The following is a 26898-nucleotide window of genomic DNA, read 5'->3' as shown; positions in this document are numbered from 1 at the left end:
ATAAAGCTATATAACAGAAACTGTGAATTCTTTTTAATGAAAATTCTAGGTCCATATTGCAGAAATCATGAATGACATTTATTTTTGTCATCTGTTCAGTGAAGCAGAAACATGGTATTTTCAGACAGCGTGTTCTTATGAGGACCAATAAGATCATAACCATAAAAATGAGAGAGTTATGATTAATGATATGCTTCATTAAGCAAAGCTAAGCATTAATATTATGGTGCAGTTGCTGTCAGACAATTTCCTCATTTCTTGCACTAATGTTGCTTCACAGAAATAGAATTATATAGGACATTTATGGAACTCTCTAATACACCTAAAGTGCAAATTAGGAGAGAAAAATAATACTATACTATCTCCCAGCTGAAGACAGCTTTTGGCACTGACTGGTCTGAAAATTCAGAAATATGAATTCAACTCCTGACTCTATTGTGGCTTCTCAGACTACATGGGACATAATTTCAAAGTCTTCAATTGCCTAAAGTTAGGCATCTCGTATGATTTCTGATGCCCAAGGCTACCCTTGCCTGAGCCCAGCTTGGCTCTGCTAGGACACAGGGATGCCTGCATAGCTGCTGCGGTCATGAGGATGTCCTTGATATCTTAGGGTATGTCAAATGGCACTAGGCATCTGAATTGAACCCGTAATTTCTCTGTGGTTCCTATTATGTTAAAATAATAGTTTATTTCCTACCTAACAGGTTTTTCATCTTTTCTATTGAAAAATCTTCAGAGCAGGGACCATGCTCTTTTGACTGAGGAATCTGAAATACATGTAATTGTTACAGAATTCACTAGACATTTTTATCCTATTTAATAGAGAATTTTGATTATGGTATTTGTTATTGAAAAATGCAATTGATTCTCCTGGGAAAAAAATTTCAAACACATGCTTACTGGGTAAAAGTGGTGCTAAAAAAAGTGAAAATGACTGTATTAGGTAGTGGAGAAGTCAGATGTCTGGCATAAAGCTAGTGTGATTTAAGGTTTTATTTTGACAACACTAAGTAGAGAGTTAATGATTCAATGCCTGTGTCCTTGCACTTAACTACTTCATCCTAGCTCTGAGGCACATCCAGGGGCAGCAACAGATAAATTCAAAAGGATCACTAGGTATTGAATTAGATACGAGAGTTACTAATGTAGCCAGGACAGATATTAATGTGCATGGTATATTCTGTATTAAATTAATTTGGGTTTACTTAAATAATTTTACTTTCCTAATTTTTCTTTTAAATGCACTATAGATTTCTGTCCTGGTCACCCAGACATTTGTGCAGGTGTATGAAAAGTTGAGACTTTACATAGATACACAGAGAATGTAGTTTGTTTAGCTTTTCAGATAGCATAAAATATGATTTAGGTTTGTAAAAAGCATTTTAATTGAATCTTTCTGTTGAAATGAGCAGTAAAGGAACTGTTAATGTATCGGCATGTAAGTTTATTTATTAATCAACTTAATAAATTATACTAATTTGCAAATTATTAATTATATTAATAACATCATGTTAATTTATATTATTATTAATTTATATTAAATTGATATATTGTTTTATTATAATATAAATTTATATTGATTTATATTATATTATATTATATTATATTATATTATATTATATTATATTATTAATTTGCAAAGCCAAAAGAGGCTTATATGTTGAACCTCATATATTAGGCTATAAACAGCCGTTACACTATACCCAGGCTTCCCCTATGTTGAAGTCTGTGTGCTGTGTGCAACTAAAGCCTGTCTCTGAGAAGGCCATGCTCTGAAGACTCTAAGACATGTGCAGCCCATGCCAGCATCGCTAGAAAGTTTGTTCCAATAGTCATCATCCTTGTTTGAAATGCTGTTCCGTTTCTCAAACGAATTTGTAAGTATCAGCTTTTCTCTCTGGTTCTTGCTTTGTCTTTCTCTGGTAGTTTGAGAATCCCCATTCTAGTACCTTCAAAGAAGGTAGTTCAGATCCTGCTGGAACACTTCTTAGCCTTTTTTTTTTTTTTTTTTTTTCCAATGGGCTAAGCAGATACAGATCTTTGAAGTTCTTTCAACAAGCCTTTTTCTCTGCCTTTTGAATTCTTTCTTTGGAACTTTTTGGGGCTCTTCCAAGTTTTTGAAAATCTCTTTCAAACATGGATATCACAGTGAGTTGCGGGACTTTAATGTCCATCTCATCAATGCTCTAAACATTCCTACTCATTTTGTTCCTACTCGCTTCTCTCCTGTTATATGCATATAGGATGGCATTAGCCGTTTTCACCGCAGTGTTTCACTTGAAGTTTTTACTGAGCTGCCTGCCTGTTGTGTTGCTCAAACTGGAGCCACAGTTCACCTTTATTAGACATGGACAATACCAAGTGATCTGTTGTGAAAATATAATAGACAATCAGTATTTTGCTTCGCATTTATATTAAGTTTCTCTAACTGCAGTTGTCACAACTGTTCCAGTCTTATGGCATTCAACAGAAATAAAATGGTATTCAATACAAATAAAAATAGAAAAAATAATAGAAACAGAAAAATAGAAATAGAAATAGAAAAAAACCCTAGAAATACCCCTGGTATGCAATAAAAATAAAAATAAAAATAAAAATAAAAATAAAAATAAAAATAATAATAAAAAAAAAGTGATCCAGTAATGTTTTTACCAACTCTTTTAGCATATTTGGGCAGGTTAATGAATCCTTCTCACTTAGAAATATTTCTCCCAGATAGATGTTGTTTAATATTCTCTTATGTTAATAATATAATGGAAAGTTCTTTATCATAGTCCTGTAATAAAAAAATAGAAAATCCTGTTTCTATTTAAATACAGAGAGAAATATTTGTTTCATTTACTGTGTTGTTCTAAATCAGGGATCCTGCATTATGCTGAGATTTTTCATATTCCTAGTACACTTTTAAAACTTCTTCTTTTCCACCCAGTTACAGATTTTTGGGTTGGTGTTTTGTTTTTTTTTTCCCCTATTATGTCCATTTTATTCACAACAAAATTTCTGATTTATATTGGTTGCTATCTATTTCATCTTTCTTTCTTTGGCTGTACAGCCTTCTCATTCCTAACTCATAGCATCTCTCCACCATTAGACCTGGGTGGACTTCTCTCTTACTGTGGAAAAATGTTGTTGGGCTATCAGATAAATTCTTCATACAGGACGGTCAAATTCGTATTTTTATAGCTGAAGATTTGTTTCCCCCATTTCTGGTTAATATTTACTTTATTATGTATTTATTATATTATATTAGTTTGAGAAACTTGTTCTCCTGAGATGCCAAATTTTGTTTTGGTCTGGCCTCAGTTTGCCCTTCGTGAACATCATCTGGTTATAATCAGTTAGTCTACAAATATGAGCCAGCTTCCTCTGCAATGATTACTTCACCTTTTTCCTCATGCTGACATTCCTGTGTAGTGGTGCCTTTTAGAAAATGATCATGCAGGTTTTGGGGGAACGCTGACAACAGTTACATGAGTAGTCCTAAACTGAAGTTCCCCACGACCACAGAGTTTTATTTCCAGGCATGGTAAGAAATAATTCATCCTGGTGTCCGGTTTGATTTGGGTTGGTTTGGGTTATAATGGACCTCTGCTAGTAATCTGTCACAGCTTGCTTTGTTGCTGCATTCATATTTCACATTTAAGTCTTGTGGTTATTGGATTTATTGATAATTCTAAGCAAAGTGACAGTATCTTTAACATCATCGTTTTCTCTCCTTTGCCTCTCCCCCATCACAGTCTTTCTTCTTGATTGGAGATTAATGTTTAAAACATTCTGTTATCTATTTAAATGTTCATTAACATAGATTTTTCTGAATGAAGATCTATAGTCTCAGAGCCATTGCAATATGCAATTTGTTTGTGATTTTAAGTGTTTTATGTTAAATCTGAATTGATGTAGACCAACACTTTCCAGTAAATCTGCTTAATCTGAATAGTTAAATCAGTATTTTATCATGTTAGCCAATTCAGTTGAGCTGGACTTCTTCAATTAGAGATTTTTCTTTTCCCCTTTGCTCTATGATTGTTGTATTCTTGAACTTTATTCTCCTCTATGAAGGAATTATATTCAGATCTAAAAGGAGCTATGAGCAAGAGCAGCACCTTTTTGTTGCTGCTCTTGCTCATAATTTTAAGAGTCTGGGATTCATTGCAATGAAACTGGGACACGTTGAATGTAATTTGAATATTACATTCAACAGAAAGCAGTTGCTTATAAAGTTTTGGCCCTTCCTTTTGGTTGGCTTGTTTGGACGTCTTCAGACAAATGCAAAGAGCCTCTGCAAGGAGGATATACACAACTAAAGCATGTGAAGCAGTTATTCACAGGCTAGCCCACACAGAAGACAGCTAGGAGTTAACAAGCACTTGCACTTGCATACTCACCACCCCGATGGATGAGGCATCCAAAGAGCTGCAGCTGCCCAAGCTGGTGCCAACTAGGAGTAAATATTGTTTTGGTAAAATGGATTACTTGAGACAAAAGAATCCTTTATGTTTTGAGGATTTATATGGCATAAAGGAGGAGAGGAATTGTCATCTCAGAAGAATGCGTGTCAAAATTTTATGTGGTAAACCGTAACCTCTGTTTGCTGTAAATTAATAGGTTAGTTGTTACCTTTTTATTTGACTTATGTAAAGGCTTTACAGACACGATCAGTCTCTGCATTCTATAAATCATAATGACCGTACAAGAAAAATGATACAAAATTATTTTCTCAGTGAAATCAGCATGGATTTCTTACTATTTATTGCTAAAATGAGTACAAGTATTTGTATCTCCACAAATAATTTTCCAACACTGACATCCAGTTGTATATTTTGCTCTTCAGTGGTTGACCTATTCTCAAATCTAATCTATATGTTACTAAACAAAAAATAAATAAGGCAAATAAAAATGCTCTCACAGAAGCTTAGCTATAGTAAATTAATGTAGACAATTGCATGCCATCTCCCTGGAAGGAGCATATGGGAAATATATATGCTTGTTTTCTCCCTCTTGTATTTTGGTTTGTAGTATGGTTGTTCTTGTTTCCCAGTCTAACACAGAAGCTAAAGTAGCATCAAGCTTCTACTGTTGCTAGTTATCAATTTGTAATATTTGATATATGTTAAATGCATATATGTAAATTTGTAATTGATGAATGTCACTTGCAGAAGTGGGGAGGAATACTGTCATAATAAGACTGTGTCATTGTTACCGAGCATTTAAAGTTGTATAGGTAATAAGATTTAAAAAAAAAGATCAATACACAGTCTGGGGTACAAAAATTATTCTGAACAGTTAGATCACTGTAAATGACAACTCCAAGACTTTGGAGCTTCCAGTGTTTTCTAATTTAAATTAGTAAAGTATTTGGCCATCAGTAAAACAAGGAATTCCACTTATAGCAAACTACAAGGTTTGTCTCTCCTTTCAGCTTCTACCAGTGCTGCCTCCCAGTTTCCCATGTCAAGTTGCACTGTTGTCTCATGAGAAGTCCACGAATTAGAAAAGCAAAATTGCTGGTTTGCTTTTCTGCATCCTACAGCTGAATGCTTTGCCAGATACTCCTACTGCTTGTTCCCTTCTTCCCAGCCCATGCTCCCAAATTATCTCAGTCCCCTCGCTTCCACTCCCTTGCCCTACATAGCAGTTAGGATAGACCAACAGTCACTGATATGTATAATTTGCTTCTTTTAAGCCCAGTAAACTGATTAGCTAAGGAATGATCTTCTCTGCTGCAGAAATATTATTCAAGGTTGAAAAGTGAAATTCTGGCTGTAGACATTTCTTTTTCTTCTGTTTTCCATTTCTGTATTCTTGTCTGCATTTGTTGTCACTTTTCCCTTCTTCCTGGCCAGATTTTCCTCTCAGTTTACTATTCAACATATTTTCCATAAACTATTCAACATTTTTTATTAGTCTTTGTACAAATAATTTTCAAAAATTCTATTTAATCTTTTTTTTTCTCCTGTTTTTAAACATCGATTATAGCTTCTAGGCTCTATCTTTGACCCATGTTCTAGCATTTCTTTGACCTTTCCCTCACTTGTCATTACCTGTCCTTCTTTCCCTAAGGTTTCAAAATCTATTCCTCTCCACTTGCCCTCTATTTTATACTTTTTCTCATTCCTCTTTTATTTCTGTCCTTTCATTTCCCCCTATTTTTTCCCCTTATTAATAATCTTTTGACAGCTATGTCCTTGCTACTGTATTCTTCTTCTGCCTGTCAACCTTCCCTCTCATTCAGGCTTCTTGTCTTGATCTAGGAATTCAAATCTATGTGTCCCTGTGGAGAGAGCCCACCATGGTAGCCTGCCCATTCTTCTTTGAAGTCCTGCCTTGGGGTCATACAAGCGTGTGCTCTGGAGAATGCTCTGGTGTCTTCCTCCTTCCTGCTCCTCCCTCAGCATTTCACTACAGCATCAGGAGTGAAAGTGCCAAACCTTTTAAACTGCTGAGCTGGGATAGCTACAGATGCAGAAGAGATGCAGAAGAGAAACAGGATGTTGTTAGGGTGATGAGAGGAACTCTTTGCAGGTTGCCAGTTGGGTTTGAGTACAGCCAGTTTTAGCAATTGCATGAGACCCTGAGGGAATTATCTTCATCCTGTACTGCACGAGTTGATCTATAGTAATTGCAGAGTGTGTTGAGTCCAGGCTTTGCACATTAGCTGCTCCATGCACTGCGGCAGATAACCAGCAGTAATGGGCTGCTGGAGGAGATTGCAGCTTTAGCTCCTTTGCCTGTTCTGCTGTCTGCTGTGGTGCTCTCAGCCCTGTGCTGGGGTCTGCTTCTTCAGGTGACAGTATGAGATACGCAGGTGAGACTTTAGTGCCGGGCTGCAGGATTAAAGACATGAGAGGGAAGGGGTTGTGTCTGTCCTCAGTACACTGGATTAGGGGACATCCCATAAAGTTGAGTTAATGCTGAGCTTTGTGGATGAGGGGAGCCATGCCTATGCTTTTCCGCACATCACTAGGGCACACTGTTTAACACAAGAATGAGAGAACTGAAGAAGGCCACCCTGCCGGGAAGCTGTGCTGTCCATACCTGTCTGTCTATCCTATAGCATTCACTTCACACTGCAGAGGTCTGCAGATGATCTCAGTTGTGACCACAGTCACTGCTTTCTGCTTGTTTTTGCTCATAACCAGCCTTGATGTCGTTACAGGCCATGGTATCTGCTCATGTGGCCGATGCATTTGCCAGGATGGGTGGTTTGGAAAGTTGTGCCAGCATTCCAGGAAGTGCAACATGACGGAGGAGGAGAGCAGAAGTCTCTGCGAGTCAGCGGATGGCATATTATGCTCGGGGAAGGGTAAGAACTGGCAGCTGAGCTACCCCATGTCAATGCCCTGGCAGAGGAAAACAATCATGTTCTGGAAGACTAATGGGCATGGCAGTGTGTTGTTGTTTAGTAACCCTTTCTTTCAAATGCACCTGTTACTAAAAGGATGTTATGTTTGGCATATGCACTTACATCCATTTTGTCGAACACCTACCACAGTCGTACATGTTTAGCAGCATTGCTCTCCTATGCAATTTGTTAATAGCATATAATTTCCTGTACGTGATTATCTGATGGCCTGCGTTGGACAGCTGTACATTATGAACTAACCGTCAGTGCTCCATCCAGTTTGAGGGACAGGGGCACTACCTGCAGTAACACTGCCGTGGGCAAGATGGCAAATGTAAGATCTCAGGCAACAGTAAGTAGAGGAGAGTGTTTTAACAGCAACATTTGGTATGTTTAATCACCCCCCCTCCCCAAAACAGCAGCAAAGGAAGGGTAGACATCTGCAGCCCCCACGACAGAATCCTACAAACTCTCTCATTTGCTAATTTTTATTCAGGTGGTTGCATCAGCTTCAGTCCAGCTATAAAAAATTGCCACAGGGAGGAATAAAATTTAGAAAATCTTGATAATTATCTGAAATTGTTCTCTGAGGTTCTTACCTTGCAGTCTTTCAGGCTAGGAAATTGCATTACTGGAAAGAGGGCTTTTTAGCTCCCATAGCACAAACTGCCTATTTTTGTATATAATATGTCTGAAAGAGAACAGACAAAAAACAGGTGGTGGCACTGGCTGGAGGCTAGAGTGCACCCACTGCAGACTGGACGTGCCATTTCCTCTGTTCCTATAACCCTTGCATAGACAGGGAAGAAACCTGCTAGCTGGAAAAAAACAGTTAAGAGTCTTCTACATCAGGCAGATTTCCAGTTGTCCCTTTGGTAACTTTTATTTCAGTGCAAAGGTAATCTAAATGGGGTTTCCAGCCTGGTCTTCTTCCATCTGGATTATCACTTGTCAGAATTCTCCCCCACTGCACCATTTTATTTTGGTTTTTTCCCCCAGTCATCACAATGTCATAGAAAATGAGGAAGTTGCACTGTTTCTCTATTGTTTCCAGAAGATGTGGCTATCTTTAAATTAATGTATGTGTAAGAGGATGTTGAGTTACTGGAGAAATGGAGTTACATGTTTTATTGCAGAAGTTAACTTTTCTTCTTGTAGTCTTGGTCTCCCTCTGATTTTTTATATAAAACATGAAGGTGAGCAAATATGCTTAAAATCACTAATATACACTATATAAGATTCTAAATAAATGTAAACATGAAAAATGATGTTGAATTTTAAAATATTTGTATTATCTGCTACCTTTTTGTACGGATGGCTGAGAGTTCCAGCCTGTGGGCCTTACTCTGAGAACAGTTAGCTTTGAGCATGTATATCAAGGCTATAATCTACTCTGAGGCTTTGGGAGGAGATAATCTGGCAGGAATGTGCAGACATCAGGGATTTTTTTCCCTCTGTTGGCTACGCTGCCGAGGGGATGGTTTGGGATCTGGTCACTGATGTAGGCTGGAGCAGCCTGAAAGTTGCTCTAGGTTGTAACTAGCTGCAGGCAGGTAGTGCTTTTAAACCTGGCTGCATGAACAGAGGCTCCAAAGGCCCAGATTTTCTAACGTAGTTGAACAGCATTTTTCTAAGGGAATTACAAACCTGACCCTAACTCCATATTCAGCAACAGTGGTGGGATTTTTTTTTTTTAAGTTTCTTCGGCCTCCAAGCACAGGTAAGCTTCCAATGTGACGGAAGGTTGCCCTGAGGACAGTCAATATAATAAAGCTGTGTCAAATCAGATGCTATAGCAGCTTTATTGTGGGAACAGCTGGTCATATATAAGTGCTTGTCCCAGCAGAGAAATACCTACATAAGATAAATTCCAGAAGTGTGTGGCCAGTGAATATCCAAGGAGGCTACTGTCTCCTGCCTCTTCTCTGAGCAGGATGGGGATCACAGGCAAAGACAGTCTAATTACTTGTAACTTTTGTTTCTATGCTTAGCTTAGCTTTTTTTTGCCTTTTTTTTTTTTAGGCAAATCTATTTTTGATGCTTAAATATGTATCTGGAAATCATGTCTTACTGGCTACCCATACTTTAAAATGTTGTTCATAGCTAGTGTGACTGGCACTATCCAGAGACCAAAATGACAAATTGTCCTTTCTGTTTCATTACGTTGAGCAATAAGTAACCATTACTGGTCAAATAAAAGGGAATTTCGAACCTGTGCCCTAATGGGGGTTATTCCATCTTTGCTGGAAACCTAGCCAAGATATGCAAGTGCTATAACAGATTGAGAGAGCTTGAATTTCTGTATGTAGGACTGAATAGACTCTAAGGAGTCCTGGTTTTCAGTGGAGAGCTGAAAATTACACTCTGTTAATATAAGCAAAGTTGGACATCCACATTCCTAGGCTGTTTTCAACATCTTGGCTCGCTGACTATGCCACCTGTAGTAAAAGCTCTTCCCAAGGAAAACAGCAACACCCACCATGCTGCTGCCTCCCTGGCAGTAAATGTAGGGCTGCAGATGGCTACTGTAACGGTGCAGGACACGGGCTAGGTAATGAGCCAAATCCCATCCGAGAGGATCTGGCTGGGATCCCAGGGAACACCCTGCAACTCATTAGACTCATTTTAATTAAAATGAGGAGCCTCCCAGAGCAGCATGCTCTGTTCAGGGGAAAGACTTGATTCAGCCTCCCTAACAGATTTTACATTATCGAGCCTGATCTTCCTTGGTTGACTTGATGTTAAATTTTCTGTATCTTCTGCAAAATAGTTTTAAACATCGTGGGCATCCCTCAATAGCAGCATCAGTGCTTGCTTATGCAGAATCACTTTAGGTTTCTTACAATGTTATGCTTTTATTAACTGCTTTAATTTCACTAAAATTCTCATACAATTCGTCATTATTTTCAGCTGTCAGTACCTTGTAGTTTGTATAAACAGAGACATTCGGTTTAAATTACCCTCAAGTATTTCTTAGTGTATCTCTTGCTTACACAGCAACCATGCAATATGTATGCTATCCTCCACTGCCTCTTTATACAATGGCATTTTCACAGAATCACAGAATCGTATAGGTTGGAAAAGACCTTTAAGATCATCGAGTCCAACCATAAACCTAACACTACCAAGACCACCACTACACCATGTCCCTAAGCACCTCATCCAAACGTCCTTTAAATACCTCCAGGGATGGCGACTCAACCACTTCCCTGGGCAGCCTGTTCCAATGCTTGACAACCTTTTCAGTGAAGTAAAATTTCCTAATATCCAGTCTAAACCTCCCCTGGTGCAACTTGAGGCCATTTCCTCTTGTCCTATCACTTGTTACCTGGGAGAAGAGACCGACCCCCACCTCGCTACAACCTCCTTTCAGGTAGTTGTAGAGAGCAATAAGGTCTCCCCTCAGCCTCCTTTTCTCCAGGCTAAACAATCCCAGTTCCCTCAGCCGCTCCTCATAAGACTTCTGCTCCAGACCCTTCACCAGCTTCGTTGCCCTTCTCTGGACACGCTCCAGCACCTCAATGTCTCTCTTGTAGTGAGGGGCCCAAAACTGAACACAGGATTCGAGGTGCAGCCTCACCAGTGCCGAGTACAGGGGGACAATCACTTCCCTAGTCCTGCTGGCCACACTATTCCTGATACAAGCCAGGATGCCATTGGCCTTCTTGCCCACCTGGGCACACCGCCGACTCATAATCACATGGCTGTCGACCAACATCCCCAATTCCTTTTCTGCCTGGCAGCTTTCCAGCCACTCTTCCCCAAGCCTGTAGCGTTGCATGGGGTTGCTGTGACCCAAGTGCAGGACCTTGCACTTAGCCTTGTTGAACCTCATACAATTGGCCTTGGCCATCGATCCAGCCTGTCCAGGTCCCTCTGCAGAGCCTTCCTCCCCTCAAGCAGATCAACACTCCCGCCCAGCTTGGTGTCATCTGCAAACTTACTGAGGGTGCACTCGATCCCTTCGTCCAGATCATTGATAAAGATATTAAACAGAACTGGCCCCAACACAGAGCCCTGGGGAACACCACTTGTGACCGGCCACCAACCGGAGTAAACTCCATTCACCACCACTCTCTGGGCCCGGCCATCCAGCCAGTTCTTTACCCAGCGAAGAGTACACCCGTCCAAGCCATGAGCAGCCAGTTTCTCCAGGAGAATGCTGTGGGAAACAGTGTCAAAGGCTTTACTGAAGTCTAGATAGACAACATCCACAGCCTTCCCCTCATCTACTAGGCGGGTCACCTTGTTGTAGAAGGAGATCAGGTTGGTCAAGCAGGACGTGCCTTTCCTAAACCCATGCTGGCTGGGCTTGATCCCTTGGTTATCCTCTACATGCCACATGATGGCACTCAGGATGATCTCCTCCATCAGCTTCCCTGGTACCAAGGTCAGGGTGACAGGCCTGTAGTTCCCGGGGTCCTCCTTCCGGCCCTTCTTGAAGATGGGCGTCACATTTGCTAATCTCCAGTCAGCAGGGACCTCCCCAGTTAGACAGGACTGCTGGTAAATGATGGAAAGGGGCTTGGTGAGCACTTCTGCCAGTTCCTTCAGTACTCTCGGGTGGATCTCATCAGGCCCCATAGACTTGTGAGTGTCTAAGTGGTGCAGCAGGTCACTCACCATTTCCCCCTGGATTATGGGGCTCCATTCTGGTCCCCGTCCCTATCTTCTGACTGAGGGGGGCTGGGTACCCAGAGAACAATTGGCCCTGCTATTAAAGACTGAGGCAAAGAAGGCATTCAGTACCTCAGCCTTTTCCTCATCCTTGGTCACTGTGTTCCCTCCCCCGTCTACTGGGGGCTGGAGATTCTCCTTAGCTCTCCTTTTGCTGCTAATGTATTTGAAGAAGTATTTTTTGTTGTCTTGTACAGCAGCAGCCAGATTGAGCTCTAGCTCAGCTTTGGCCCTTCTAATTTTCTCCCTGCACAACCTCACTACACCTTTGTAGTCCTCTTGACTTGCCTGCCCCTTCTTCCAGAGGTCATAGACTCTCTTTTTCCTGAGTTCGAGCCAAAGCTCTCTAGTCAGCCAGGCCGGTCTTCTTCCCTGCCGGCTCGTCTTTCGGCACCTGGGGACAGCCCGCTCTTGTGCCTTTAGGACTTCCTCCTTAAAGAATGTCCAGCCTTCCTGGACTGCTTTGCCCTTTAGGGATGCCTCCCAGGGGACTCTGTCGAATTTTTTATCTTTGTAGGGAATGTCAGTATTTTCTGTGCCCATGGCTCAGTAAGCAATACTCAGAACTCACAGAAAAAGTAGATGCTTAACCAAATACTCCCATCCCCAAATGTTCCAATCACTAGCTTTTCCTGTATATATTTACATGTTCCATATGTTACAAGTTAAAACAGCATTTCTCTAAAATTAGGCAATGAGTTAATTTTTGTCAACTTACAATAAACACTAGATTACTTACATTTTTAATTAAAAAATTAGATACTCTGCTGAGGCTATTCTGAAGTTTTAGAGAATTAAATTTCAGTGATCACAGAGACACTTCAGTATTTATGGGAAAAACCTAGGGAAAATTGGTTGATATCGACAGATCCACTTTTTTTTTGTTAAAATGTGTATTTGGATTTTTACTGTGGATTTTATTCAGAAGTCACTGAAAGGAATGGAAAGATGGAAAAGCATAATTTTATACACTTTGTCTCAGGTGCTCTTAAGTATGAATTCTGTTTAGGTTATATACTGGTTATTAGGTTATAGGTTATATACTGGAATTAGGTTATAGGTTATATATAAGCTTCCTTCTATATATTTTTCTTTAATATTGTATTAAACACATTGGTAATTTTGTACTGGAACCATTCTGGAAATACGGCAAGAGGGTAGGATTTTCAACAGCATCTAACTCATTTATAAGCATGTTCTGTTAAAGGTCGACAGCTTCTTTGGTGACTTTTTTTTTAAACTCTGCCTCCCATAATTGAAAGCTATGTGTGTATTCTTTGTTATCATTTTATTTTGGTTTTGAGATTTTTGTATTGATTTGTGCTGTAACCTGTTCTTAGGGCTAGGTCCACAAAAGGATTTTTGCTCAGCAGTTACTAAGTGCCCCACCTTGGCGTTTTAAGTGTCTGTATAGGGTCAGGCAGCTGAGGATGGGCTCTGTAAAAGGCAGCCGGCTGTTGGAATCAGCCAGGAGGAATTACCATCTCCTAGTGGCATTTCTAGTTGCAGAAAAGCCTCTCTCACACCCTTCTCAGGCTACAGGTTTCCTGACACGTGATTGCCTGGGGGCAACTGTCCCTTTCCAGGATTCCGAGCTGTGAACCTTCTCCTGAAGGTAGGGATGTCTCTGAGTCTTCCCTTAAAGGGAAGTTTCTGGTGCTCGGTGGGTTACGGCGTCACCTGAATGTCACCATAAAGTCCCTCCTTTGGCTGTGGGGTGTGGGGACCTGACAACCCTGAGGAGGAGAGCGGCTTGTCCCAACAAGGGGCATTGGGGTACTCTGCAGGAATGAGCAAACTGCTGAACCGCCGCTACGTGCACAAACTCTTGCTGACCTAGAGCAAATATTTAGTAATTCCATGGGAGGTGGAGCAGCTTCATTTGTGGTGATGAGGATTTTGGGGGTCTAAACGTTAGTCTTAGGCACCTCTGGTCTTTTGTGGACTCATCCCTAAAGACTTTAGATGAGGAGGGACATTTTCTTCCTGGGTACGATTTTATTGCCTTCAGTAACAGTGGGTCAGGGACAATTTGAGCTTTTCTAGTCAAAAAAAGAACAGTTACTGGGAAGAGTAGCCCTGATTGTAGGTCTCTGAAACCAAAGGAAAGCTTCAAAATGTGAGTCCTGATTAAGTGAAATAGCAGAATCAAAGCATTAGTAGTAACATCCCACCTACTCTAGCTCACCCCACAAGAATCCTTTTATTCAAAAAGCTTTTAGCTTGATTATTTTCTTTTATGCAACAGCTTCTCAGGCAGCAATTTTGTGCATATGCGCACGTGTGTATGTGTGCACGTGTGTGTCTGGGGATGTTATTTTCTAGTCTGAAAATGCTAGTGCTCTTTGACTGTGAGTAATAATTTTTGTGATTTCAGGTTCCTGCCACTGTGGAAAGTGCATCTGTTCACCCCAGGAATGGTACATTTCAGGCGATTTCTGTGAATGCGATGACAGAGACTGTGACAAACATGACGGTCTCATTTGCACAGGTGCAGTACAGGCTAACACTTAATTGCTCTAAGAAACAAACTGTGTTGATGGGAATTATGTTAGACAAAGCCCAGCTTCTTTTTTCTCCACTGATGGAGGAAGTGCATTTGCTGGTTATTCAAACCTGCCATAATTGTTTCTTCGTGCAGCGTGATAATCAACTTAAGGTTTCAAAACAACAGTTGAAAGCCTGAGTATGAATTTAAATAAGTAAGCCAGCTATGAAATGCATCAACAATTTTCGCTGTAATAGACTACAAGTTACTGCTTTTTGGCAAAGGACATACAATGTCAGCATTGCGATCATGAGATTTCTTTAACTTTTGTTCTCTTACTGGACTTTCTATGCGTATACTGCATTTAAGTCACAGACAAAATTGGCTCGTCTGATGATCTTTGGTAGGTGAGAGGCATAGCTGTGTGGGTTAACAGAGCTTCCTGGCAATCAGACGATTCTCAGTGGGAGGCTGAAATACCTGACAGTTTTTCTTAGGACGTGATGGCTAGTGATTAAAGTGGCTTCACCTTAACATTGTCTGAGAGTTCAGGTGGCAGATGTGGCTAGAAATGGGCAGGCTGCCAACAAACCCTTATGACAAATCTAGTGACAAGAAGCAACGCGGGAATTGCTAAATTAACTCACTGGCTGCTTCCTGTTACAAATCTTAATTTTAGAAAATCTTTGCTGAGCAATTATTAGATGTGGAGGAAATCTGCAAGCCAATCAGAGTGAGAGAGTGGGAGGGCTGACAGTAGTAAATTGTGTCTTCCCGCTAGCCCTATTAGCAAGGGTCCTTTTCTGGAGGCAAGTAGCCAGGATAGAGGCAACAGGAGCCTTATTTTCAGCTGCAGCGGCTATTCATGGATCATCATAAAGTCAGTAGGAAGAGGAGCTCACATTGGAAACCCAGGCTGTAGGGGTCTCAAGCCAAGCATCCAGGAGTCATGAAAAATATTGAAATAAAATGAAAATATGGGTCTCAGTACTTAATGTTTCCCCGCTGCAAAATAGGACCAATACATTTTTCATCTAATAGAGAGTTTGAGATATTATTTATTTGTATAGCACTTCTGAGAATTTAGGTTTAAAGTTTTTCATGTTGAAAGCGATGTTTTTATTGCTATTCTGTTTGTAACTTTTAAAGTCTTTTTCTTTCTGCAGAATAGTTAAAAGTAATCTTGTTTTTCCTCTACCTGGAGGTGCAGTGTGAACACTGAGACTCAACACCTGGGTACAAATAGTGGTGGCATAATTACAATATTTGCAATTCTGCTGATGGAATTATTGAGAGAATGCTATTAATGCCTTGTAAGTGTAGGTTTGGGGTGGCTCCTTAATGCAATGGTACAGTAATTGCTTCCTTCCAAAGACAAAAAAGGGGTGTGGGGAACAATAAAGGAACAACGCAACTACTTTAGCATGGCTTTTTACTTCCCATAAAACACATTTTAATGTAGTACATTTCAGTTATGATAATTGCCCTTTATTCATTCTCTTCTAGGCAATGGTGTGTGTAGCTGTGGAAACTGTGAGTGCTGGGAAGGATGGAATGGAAATGCTTGTGAAATCTGGCTGGGGAGAGAATACCCTTAACAAAGGACATCAAAGCCTGAGGAGGTTTTTGTTTATTTTTTTTAGGCTGCTAGAACATTTAATTTCAGAAGTACTCAGTGTGTGGGTGTGGGTGTGCATGCACGCACACGTACATGGATGTAAATACTTTAGAACACTCATTTGAGGGCCTGCTCCTTAAAGAAATGCATGACAAAACTAAAAGAAAAAAATTAAAAATGCCTTTGGAGCAGGACAGTCCAAGCTCTAAAAGGTGAAGTCATAAAATACTAGTCCTGTGGCACTTCTCCAGAGTTTTTTTGGTAAATTCCGTGGGGCTGAGATTACACCCGTAATGCCTATTTCTTAAGCAACCTTTGGAAAAGGTGTAAGAAAGCCTTTTCTTTTAACATTATTTACTTGGTTGTCACCTCTCCATATCAGTATGCAACAATATTCCTGTAGAAGACTAGCACTACTTGAATGTTTGTCAAATAATCAATTTGATTAATTTTATGGTGTTTGACAAATACATTGTTTGGCTCTTTTTTCTTTCTAACAATCCTGATTATGCATCAGCTCATAAGCTGAGAAAAGCTGTAAAGAAGGTTAACAAAATAGTAATGATCTTTTATTTGGTCAAAGAATTGTGTTTCTATAACTGAGGTCCAATTACCTGACAACCATAAACTGAAGACCCAAAATGTTTGAACAGGCCCTTGTCCACAAGAGAACTTCTTAGTTTCTGTGGTTAAAATGTGTCAGTAAGTTCGTTATCTAGTCTACATACTATGATACTTTCAAATACATAACCTATAGGAGTATAAGGAATGAAACTAATAAATATATAAATGTATGATTACCTATTCTGAATATGTATCCTGCAACTCATGTACTTTCATCACACTGTTCTATGTATGTACAGTTGCCTAGTCCTCTTAAAAGTAAAGCAAATGAAAATTTGTTATACTAATAACTTTTAGGATGACAGTTCTGTATGCTATTAGAAATCACTGTTTGGAACAGATTGCACTGTCACACATGGTATTCATTGAATTTAACTGCTTTTATAGAAGTGGGGAGTCTGAAGGTCAACTGACTTGAAAAGTCAGCTATTCTATGCAGTAGCTTGGTCTCAGCCAAAGATGTTCAGACAATGGCAACAAAGTAATTAAAGTTTTAATACAGTAAATACAAACAAAGCAGTGGTATGAACAAAAATTTTATTTTTATTTTCCAATGGTGAAATGCTGCTCAGTGTGAAATTCACATTGAGTTATGAACGATGCACAACTATTGGGACTTCCCTAACTTATTTACATGAGAGTCTCTTATTTTTTTGTACATGTAGATTTGGCAGCCCTTGAATTCTGTAGAGCAAAAAAAGATACATACATTTTAGTTTCAAAAGTGTTTACATTTTGTGAAACCATGATTGAGCAAGAAACTGCTTAAATGGTTGGAAAATATTTCTTTTTAATACCAAACTGTAACATTGTGATTTAGGTGCCAAGGTCCTGATTTTTGAAGAGGTACATGACTCAGAAATAAGGGAACTATATATCAACCAAAAAAAGCATTTCCATTATTAGTCTAGAAATTAGTTTTCTTTTAGAAAGGACAATTTTGAAACAGGAAAATACAATGGTACACAAAATGTAATAGAATGCAAAAAATTTGAATGAATTTATTTAATCACTTTTATTATTCCCCCTTCCCATGTAGCTTGCTCTTTCTCTTACCTAATTTTTTTCTTTAACCTGGATTCTTTCTTTCTAAAAATGAAGCTTGTGAAACCCATGTTCTCAGGGAGCATAATCACCAAACATCCATGCATAACTTATATAGAAGTTACGCAGATAAATAACAAGACATACGTCCCAAAGCTGCTAGCTGCTCTCTTTTTAGATAACCAAAATATCAGGCAGAGTGCTAAAATGTATTGATACAGTATAAAGAATCTTCAAAGTAAAATTCATCTTGAAATTATATTTTCTATTTTATACTTATAACCCTTAAACTCTGTAGAGCTTAACAGGAATATTTTCTTAAATTTTATCATATATGCATTTTGTCAACCCTGGTGTCTGGAGAGCACAGATTGTTGGTTTTATTTATATTTATGAATACCGCTGACCTGAATCATCTTATAATCTGTGTTTTTTCGCATATACATTCGTCTGCTGAATCAGAGTGTAAACAATGAAACATACAAAGTTTTCCTTGATTTCTTTCCATTTGTATTTAGTACTGTAATAAGAAAATACTAGATTATCAAAACTCTTATCTAAGTTCAGTAGATGCTTTTGACTTGTTTCATGGCATGATAAGCAGATTTATATATCCTGAAGATCAGCCGTGGTATTTCAGTACTCTTATTCATAGACAAAAGAACAATTCTTTAGAGGGTTGCAATGTGATATTTGATGCATTTTACTTTGTAACTTGCTTTCATTTTAAATTTACATACTTAAAGAGTGTAAGATGATTCTGATTTCTAGTTAGAATTTTTTTTAAAAAAACAATCAACTCCAACATTTTGGCTACTGGATGGATTACATAACACTTTTTGAAATGCTATGGCTATCCAAGTTGTTTGTTAAGGTACATATGGAAAAATATTAGAATATTCTAAGACAGCTACTGTCAGTGGTTCATTAAAATGTAAATTATCAAACAAAATGGTGCTATCGCTATAAACCTTAAAGTATTAACTAAGACTACTAAAAATATAATGTATACATAAATGCCTTTCCAATTTTTATTCTGTTTCTTATAATGTTGCTTGAACATTCCCCCTGCTCTTCATGCTGAGGTAACTGGTGATAGAACTCCCAGCAGATCTGGTTTGTGGCTCATTTCCTCTCTAGAAAAATGAGATTGGAAGGAATAAGATTATTATCCCACATATGTGAAAATAATAGCTGTATTAATAAATTGTGATTTTACACCTCATTCCCTCTGACGGGAATTCCAGATACGTAAACTGTAAAAGCAGGAAGAGGGGTAAGGGAGTGAAACATACTGCTTGATTCTTCATACCTAGTGACTGTAAAAACTTGCTTCCAGGCCTGTGGCAAAAGGCAGTTAATTCTAGGTGGTAAAAACAAATCAGATAAATGGGGATTTCATACTGGCTAGATTGATAAACCTTATAAACAAAAGATACTATAGCCTTGCTTTCTTCTTATGAGAGAAAGAACACAATCCAGAAGTGTGCCGAATGCTTCTACAATAGACTTGCAGGATTGTGCCTATTGTATATAACATATCTGTAATATCACCTATAAAATAGCTGTGGATTGATTTGCCTGTATAAATTATTAACCTACGTGATCCTTTTTCCCCTGGCCATACTCTCTTTTAGAAACACGTAGATGAACATTTAATCATGTACCTGCTCTGACATTCCTGATGCACTGCCCTTGCTTCTTTACAGAATGACATCTCACTTGGTAGCTAAATGATACAGCTAAATGATACTGGGATGAAGAAAGCTAAGTTGAATATTTCTGTGACTAGGTAATAGAACAAAAATTTTATTACATCTTTAAAAATAAGTCATAGCATTTGCATTAATCATCAGCCACCCCACCCGTTATTAGACATTTTAAAATGCATTGCACAGAATATGAGTTTATCTACAGGGGCATTTAAAAGAAAGATAACCTCCTTACTTAGTCTAATTTTACTTGCATTCCCATTTGAATGGAGCTGAATAATTTCTTCTTTATACCAATAAACAGATGGATCATCAAGACACACTTTTAATGCATGGACCAAACTACCTGCTTTCATACCTCGTTGCTTACAGTGGTTTTAAACCAAGAGAAAAAGTTTCCCAATATATATATAAAAAGTCAGAGTTCTTAGTGTTGTTTCAGGTATGTACCATAGTCAAAGTGAATTGCTTTATATTTGGGGGGGGGGGGGGGGGGGGAGGGTTTGTTAAGAACCAACCTGACTCTACACAAGTTAAAGTTTATGAGAATGACAGTATATTAAAAAATTTTTTGAGAGTGGCTAAAAACCCCAGCAAATTAAGCAAAAGCTGTGTTATGTGAACTACAAAACACTTAAAAGCTATAGACACCTTTCTATAGGCTCTGTCATGTGAGCAATCTCATAAGGATTCTTGTGTATTTATAAAATTTTTGAAGTCCAACAAAACGGTGCTTTGTTGAAGTAGTTCATATCTGCTTAAAACTGGATTTCTAAAACTCTGCACGTGCAACTGATTTTGCCAAATAGAACTGTAGCTGAAATACAGATTAAAAAAAAAGGAAAGAGATAATGACTAATGTGCAGTGTTAACATATGAAATGGTAAGATGAGGTTGGATTGCTGTGCAAACAGTCTCTCAGAGATTAGATAAAACCCAGAAGAAGAACAAAATACAAAGCAAGCATGCAAAAGATCTGGAACGCTGCAGATTCACAGACAGCTGGACATGTAGGTACAAAAAACCCAATCTGTAAATACAAATTGATTCCATCAGGTTTACTATACAGTACTTTAGTAGTAACAGACAGTTGAAAAGCTTTCACTTAACAGCAAAATTAATTTTAGAGGGAAGAAAGTGGTGAAGTCTCATCCTAGAGAACAGCAAGAGAGGTATTATATTAAGGAGCTAAAATTTTCTTTGGCATGGTAAAAGGGGAGAACGGAGTTTGCCAACCTATTTACATGAAGTTTCACCATCCTGTGGCCAGTGCAATGATGTTTTGCACAGTCTACTTCTTACATAAACTTTTTTGTTGTTTTCTGGTATGCCTTCGTATAAATGTTTTATTCATCATGTTGAATCTGTGTATACAACAAATAAGAATAAACAGAAACTGTACAATGCAGACAAACTCTTTGCATATATGTATGTAAATTTAGTAATACAGACCAACAGTTCTTTGATAGACACAACCTACTACATGCAGTTCATCCTTGCCATCCTCTTCCCATGCAACAGATGAGACAAGAGACAAAATTAAAGGGACAAAACAAAGCACAAAGACCCCTTTGCTATGTTTGAACAGATTGTAGAAAAAATATTTTTTAGGACGTCTATTCATTGGATTAAACACACATATGGATTTAGCCCATAGAAACAAAAACAAAAAATAATTTTAAAAATGCTGTATTTCCAGTATGTACTAACTGCTTACAAAAATTAAATCTGGCCTTAATTGTAGCCCCCGCAAACTGGTTCGCAGATCATAATTACCCAGAATCAAAAGTTTAATGTTGAAAACAATACTTATGTAGCATCAGGCCATGAACCAGAACCTCCTTGCATGGCTCAGCCAGGTCTCCAGCCCTGTTTCTCCCCAGGCTCTTACACTGGGAGAGTAAAATGACAGCTGGATGGAACATGAACACATGTATTCCCTCCTCATGAACTCTTATGAAATTCAGGTGAGAGAGAAAGAGAATGAGCCTTCAGCTGTATTACTTTACTCAAATTACTGTGAAGTGCTCCTCTTATAATTGTAGGAAAGCCTGGGGGCTCCTCTGGGACCCAGCAGATAGTAAAACGGCAAGGGTGCTGCCTCCCATGGGTCCTCCAGATGCACAGCAAGCCCCCAGCTCACCATGTGAGTTGCTTTGGTTTTATTTTGTTTTCTCAGGGATGGTGCACAAATCCCACTGGACCAGATGGGATGAGAAGGGTGCACCACAGTTTTTAATAAAGTGTTGGTTTTCCCACACACACATATTTAGTGCTAGCAGGCAAGGGCACAGTCTAAGTCAATGTTTCTTTGCATTTTTATCACAGTATTAGAGCAGGTTTGTATTTTTTTTCTCTACATGGATAGTGGGCTTCATGCTTAACTCATTCACTCCCTAGAAAGACCCAATATCAAGTGTTAGCTTGCTGTTCTCATATCACATGTATAAACAAGGAAGTCTGGCCTACAGAAAAAAAAAAAAGTTCATCTAGAATTTAGCAGCTTTACAGTAGCCTGCTTGAAAAGTGCACTAAAATGTTGCTTATAAAACCAGAACACATTTGAAAACTAGCATGAAGAGTTCATTCAGGCTGAATCAGTTGTTCAGCTGAGCAGACAGGGAGTTTGAAATAACCAGCGGTCTCTGTTAGGGACTTCAGCACAAAGAGGTGATAAAACAAATTGCCAGAAATACAATGCTAAGAAAGGAATGGATGTTTTCCTTTTTTCTTTTTTTGTCTTTAAATATCAAGGTAACAGCAAGAGGCCAAGAGAGTGTTGCCACACAGTTTTCCAGACTGAGGTACAGTTTGGTCCTTGTTGCCCTTTCTGAGAAACAAATACCTTCTTAAGCATACAGGGAGCACCCATATTTTTAGTCTTCTGAAAGTCTGTGACTAAGTGTGCAACACTTCAGTGGCATCTCTGTGGCGTTGTCTAAATCTTCCCCCTCCCCCCCCAACATTGGTTTAATTGTTCACAAGTGACAAACTCAAAGTGGTGATCGTGTTTCTGGTAATATGATCCAAGGCTTCAATTTTATAATGTTTCTGATTTCTTCTAGGTTCATGTAGGAGAAAGTACAGTATACAGAGATCAAGGCAAGGCACCTTCAATCTAGCAATTTGGTGGGCATATTATCCTAGGAAGCTGGGTGGACGTACGTACTGGGATATCGGTGAGATACATAGGACCGGACTTTGCATGCTCAGCTAAAAATAAAAATAAAGTTTTGTAATATGTCCAGTTTTAAAACTTTTTTTTTAAAACACCAGAAATATTAAACTATAATTTGTAACTACCCCTTGCATTGGTGCTGCAAAAAAGAACACAACAACATCCTTGCCCATGCTTTGCTAAGTAGGTGTGGGATTCAGCCAAAAATAACAGTGGCATTAAGTTCAGTTCCTTAAAAACAGGAAAGGATTATATTTGAAATGGATTTAGGTAGCGCAATTCTGGTTAGTCTTATTTTTTTGTTATTGGTGGTGGTTGTTTTTCAAACAATGAAGATTTAGTAGATGAAAAATGAGCCTTAATTCAGGCCTACAAGGCCTACAAAATTCTTTGGACCCACTTTCCCAAAAATGAGTGGGTCTTGCTCGCTGGGCAAGGCAAATGTTACCATTACCAGTAAGCCTGTGATATGTATAAAACACACACACAAAAAGAAACTATAGGGGGATGCCAAACACTCGTTTCAGAAAACTTCCTGTTGGTTGTGTTTGACACTCTTCCCTCCACTATAATGCCAACCTCAGAAGCACAGTATCTGTTACTAAAGAGTATTCACATTTAATCAATATTGTAAGCCAGAGACAACAATCCTATTCTTTATAGATATAATTTGTAATAATAGATTTTTGAAGGCTTCCTGATTCCCTGATTGCTTTCAAAACTAAGCCACCAGCAACACTTAAGTTATAGAGAAACACAATCCCTGCAAAAGGTCACAGACAGTGGAGCGAGCAGCCTTATAAAAAAGGGAAGAAGAGAAATCCATAATAGCACAGGTTTACAGCATCTAACTAGAAATTACTTGATTATTTGTGTGCTACAAAATAGAACTTAAACACATGGATTTTGCTGAAACTGGACTCAAAAAGGGATTATGGGCAATTGTCAGCAGGCAAGGTATCAAGTGTACTTGTGAAGTATGTCATTCACATGAAGTGTCACAGTCACAGAAAAGATATTAAAAAGGCATTCCAATATCTGGTAGGGCATTCCATGGTCTGAGTTTAGCTGGTTCCTCCAGGTGTCTTCTTGTTGTGGGTGGAGCTACATGTTGAGATTTATCCGCTTGCAACAACTCAGTTCAGAGACAGCAACGGGCAAGTCCGTGACTTGCCGCAAGCTGATCCACAGACACTGCAGAGGGGAAGTCCGGCAAGGATAAATCGCTCAACTGTGCTCGGGACTCAGTAAGTCACAACACCTGTGAGGATCTGGCTATGTCGTCTTACTCTTGTTAACTGGTTTGCCGCCATTCATTATTGCAGATGCACTTGTGCTTTTACTTGGAGTTACCCCAGCCTTTGGCACTGTTTCTCCAATATCATGCAAAGATGGTTCTCGATACATGGCAACTGCAGGGAGAAAAGAGGAAAGGAGAGACATTTTTAAGAATGTATCTCGTTTAAGAGCTCATCTCAAATGGGATTAATTTTCTACAATAGCTGATACTGTAATATAATCCATGTTCCTCTTGCATGCAAGGGAAACTATTTACTTTGACAGACACTTGTTTTGCATGACTGATAGCTTTGCTTGACCCTCCAAATTTCTCACTTCTTCTGTGTCTGACTTAAAAACACAGTAGGAAACTGTATGCTTGCTTGTTTAATGGAAACTATAGAAGCCTTGGAAATGAAAAACTACTGTTCTGTCCTTGCATGAGGCAGATATGCTAAAATGTACATATATATTACACACACATATATGTATATATATATATACACTCCTTAAATAAATATTCTGCAAGTTTTTAGAAGTAAAATATGATAAGACAGATGGTGTTTCACAAATGGGATCATACGATACAGTTGTCTAGACTTAAGTGTTCTTTTTTAGTCCTACGTTGCAAGACTAGGCCTAGGTCCAGTTCTACAAAGTTATTTGTACATCTGTCTCCCAAATCTGAGGAGCTTGGCCATGATCTCTCCAGGTGTGTACTGAAGAAATGTCCAGGACATGCTGCAGAGAGTACACAAGAGGTTTGGGTTTTTTTCCCTCCTCCTTTCCAAAAATGTATGCAGTAGCCACTGATCTCCACTGAATGTAGAAATGCAGAAAACTCCAAATTAAACTATTAACTGAATTCTTAGAGGAATTAAAAGTTTGCCCCTGGGCTTCAGTCCCTATCTAACCACTTTAAATCCTTTGAGGAAAATACATGTGTTCAATTACACAGTTCCAGCATTAAGCTGCCTTAATGATTAATGCTCCTGGATAATTCAATTTCATTTTCCATGCCACTGAATCAGGTAATATTTCCACTTATACCTAACTTCACTAGCATTTATTTATATCAGAGCAACGTTAAAAGAGATGTCAAAGCAGTCAAAGGAATTAATCATCACACTACGATGTCGGGACTGGCTGTGCGCAGCCATAGAGAGCACAATCCCTTCATCCCTTGTCTAATTAGAGTAGGAGGCAGGAGCATCAAAGTACTGACCTTGATCTTCAATGGTGTGAAGTTTCATAATAAATATGAAGGGCCCCACAGCATCATTAACTAATCAAATACTTGTTCTAACATTTCCAATGACATAATCTAAATCGTTTTATGGCTTCTGAAAGTCTGAAATTAAACGTCCAGAGTACATAAGGCTGGTTATGATCACTGTCTTCCGAGTGTCCCCATAACTGTGTTTAGGACACTTTGCTGATTAATTAAAAGAGCTTGATGAAATAACACCATGACCTACAAAAATATTAAGTTGAATAACATGACATGGAACTATAAAGTAAGAAATTATATAGCAGAGCTGTCATATTTGATGATTCTCATGGGCAATGTAAAGCAAGTTACTTCTAAGCCTTGACTCAGCTATTTTGATAGAGTCTGACCATCCAAACATTAATGAAAAAAGTCACTTCTTTCCTAATCCCTATGAATTGATGTTGCTTTTAAAAATGTGCTGGCTTTCCCTCCCTACAATTTAATATAAAGGGATTGACATATAAAGTGTCAATATTGCTGAGAGCTCATGAAAATACAGTAAGCTTTTGCAAGACAAGGGAAGCATGAAGGCATCAACCTGAGTTCAAGTTAAGACATAGGATTATTCAGATTCTTTCCTTATGATGAAACTCTAAAACATTTAACAAACTGATCCTTTAATCAAAAATTTTAAGTTAAAATGTTAAAAGAAATGGGACTGCTAACTAAAGCATTACTCAGGTGTGTGTTTTCAGATACTGAGTAATGAGATAATTTTCGGAATGACTGAGGCTATGTGTAGCAATAATATCAATGAAACCTGGAGTGCCATCAGGACAAGAAGCAGAAAGCAGCATAGGTTTATAAAGGCCTGCAAAATATATAGGATAACCCCAAAGTTCCAAGATATAAATGAATGTGTTTTTCAGAGAACGTGTGACATCATTTTAGTGTGTAAGGTTAGTATGACTTTTATTTGCTTCTATCTTGGTTTAAAGGCCAACTTACACAAGTTATGTGCATTACATCAACTGGCTAAGTAATACAGTATGATTTATTTTATAAAGAGACCTTTGTGTTTTGTATTAGAAAGCTTTTACTTTGAAATGCTGACATTTCATTCATTCCCTTTATAACTCCCAATTATCCTACAATATCCATTATTTCATTCTGCTTAATGAAAGGACTATTTTCTCACTGCAAGACTCACAACAGCTTTTGTCCCTACCCAGAGAATATTTTAAAAACAGCACAATGCACTTCCACAAAAGATTTCTTTTCTTGCAAAATGACCTCTTAATCCCTGGAAAAAATGTTTTTACATATGCCCTTTCTAGCATCACTATGCCAAAGCACAAAACCGCTCCATGAATCCTGGGGACTGTCATTTGGAATGGTCCCTGTGTGGGGCACGCACATTCACAAAGGGTATTTTAGAAACCGTTCCCTCTTCTTCTTGTGAGATTTATAGGAGGATCTGCCAGCGATGGACTGAACCTTACCTTCCAATGGCTTGGGTAGAAAATGAGCTGCTGGTTTTGTTTTCTTCACTCTGTTTCCTTTCATGACCTGCCCTTCTTTGTTCAGCCCCAAGAACCAGGCCCTCCCGGACTCCTGTTGTCTGTAGAGCATGGATGAGTAGATTACATAATAATTTTCAAAAACAGACTCCTTGAATTTGCACTCCGGTGTAAAAAGTTCCTGTGGGAGGAAAAGTAAAT

The 26898-nt window shown here is 38.7% G+C and overlaps 2 protein-coding genes across 5 annotated transcripts in view; one reads left to right on the top strand and one right to left on the bottom strand.

Moving 5' to 3' along the window:
- ITGBL1 (integrin subunit beta like 1) overlaps positions 1-16108 on the top strand; it is a 148263-nt gene extending 132155 nt beyond the window's left edge. Inside the window, exons 9-11 of the mRNA XM_075526281.1 lie at positions 7160-7306; positions 14400-14513; positions 16017-16108. Coding sequence (XP_075382396.1) covers positions 7160-7306; positions 14400-14513; positions 16017-16108 — 353 coding nt within the window. The remainder of the gene's footprint in view (positions 1-7159; positions 7307-14399; positions 14514-16016) is intronic.
- Positions 16109-23961: 7853 nt separating this feature from the next.
- FGF14 (fibroblast growth factor 14) overlaps positions 23962-26898 on the bottom strand; it is a 411362-nt gene continuing 408425 nt past the window's right edge. For all 4 annotated transcript variants that reach the window (XM_075491948.1, XM_075491951.1, XM_075491950.1 and 1 more), the window contains 2 exons: positions 26680-26878; positions 23962-24098 (listed from right to left, as the gene is read on the bottom strand). In XM_075491948.1, coding sequence (XP_075348063.1) covers positions 23962-24098; positions 26680-26878 — 336 coding nt within the window. The remainder of the gene's footprint in view (positions 24099-26679; positions 26879-26898) is intronic.

Source organism: Mycteria americana, chromosome 1, assembly GCF_035582795.1.
Source record: "Mycteria americana isolate JAX WOST 10 ecotype Jacksonville Zoo and Gardens chromosome 1, USCA_MyAme_1.0, whole genome shotgun sequence".
NCBI lineage: Eukaryota > Metazoa > Chordata > Aves > Ciconiiformes > Ciconiidae > Mycteria > Mycteria americana.
Note: the sequence above shows the minus strand (reverse complement) of the source record. Positions and strands in the feature narration are given on the sequence as shown.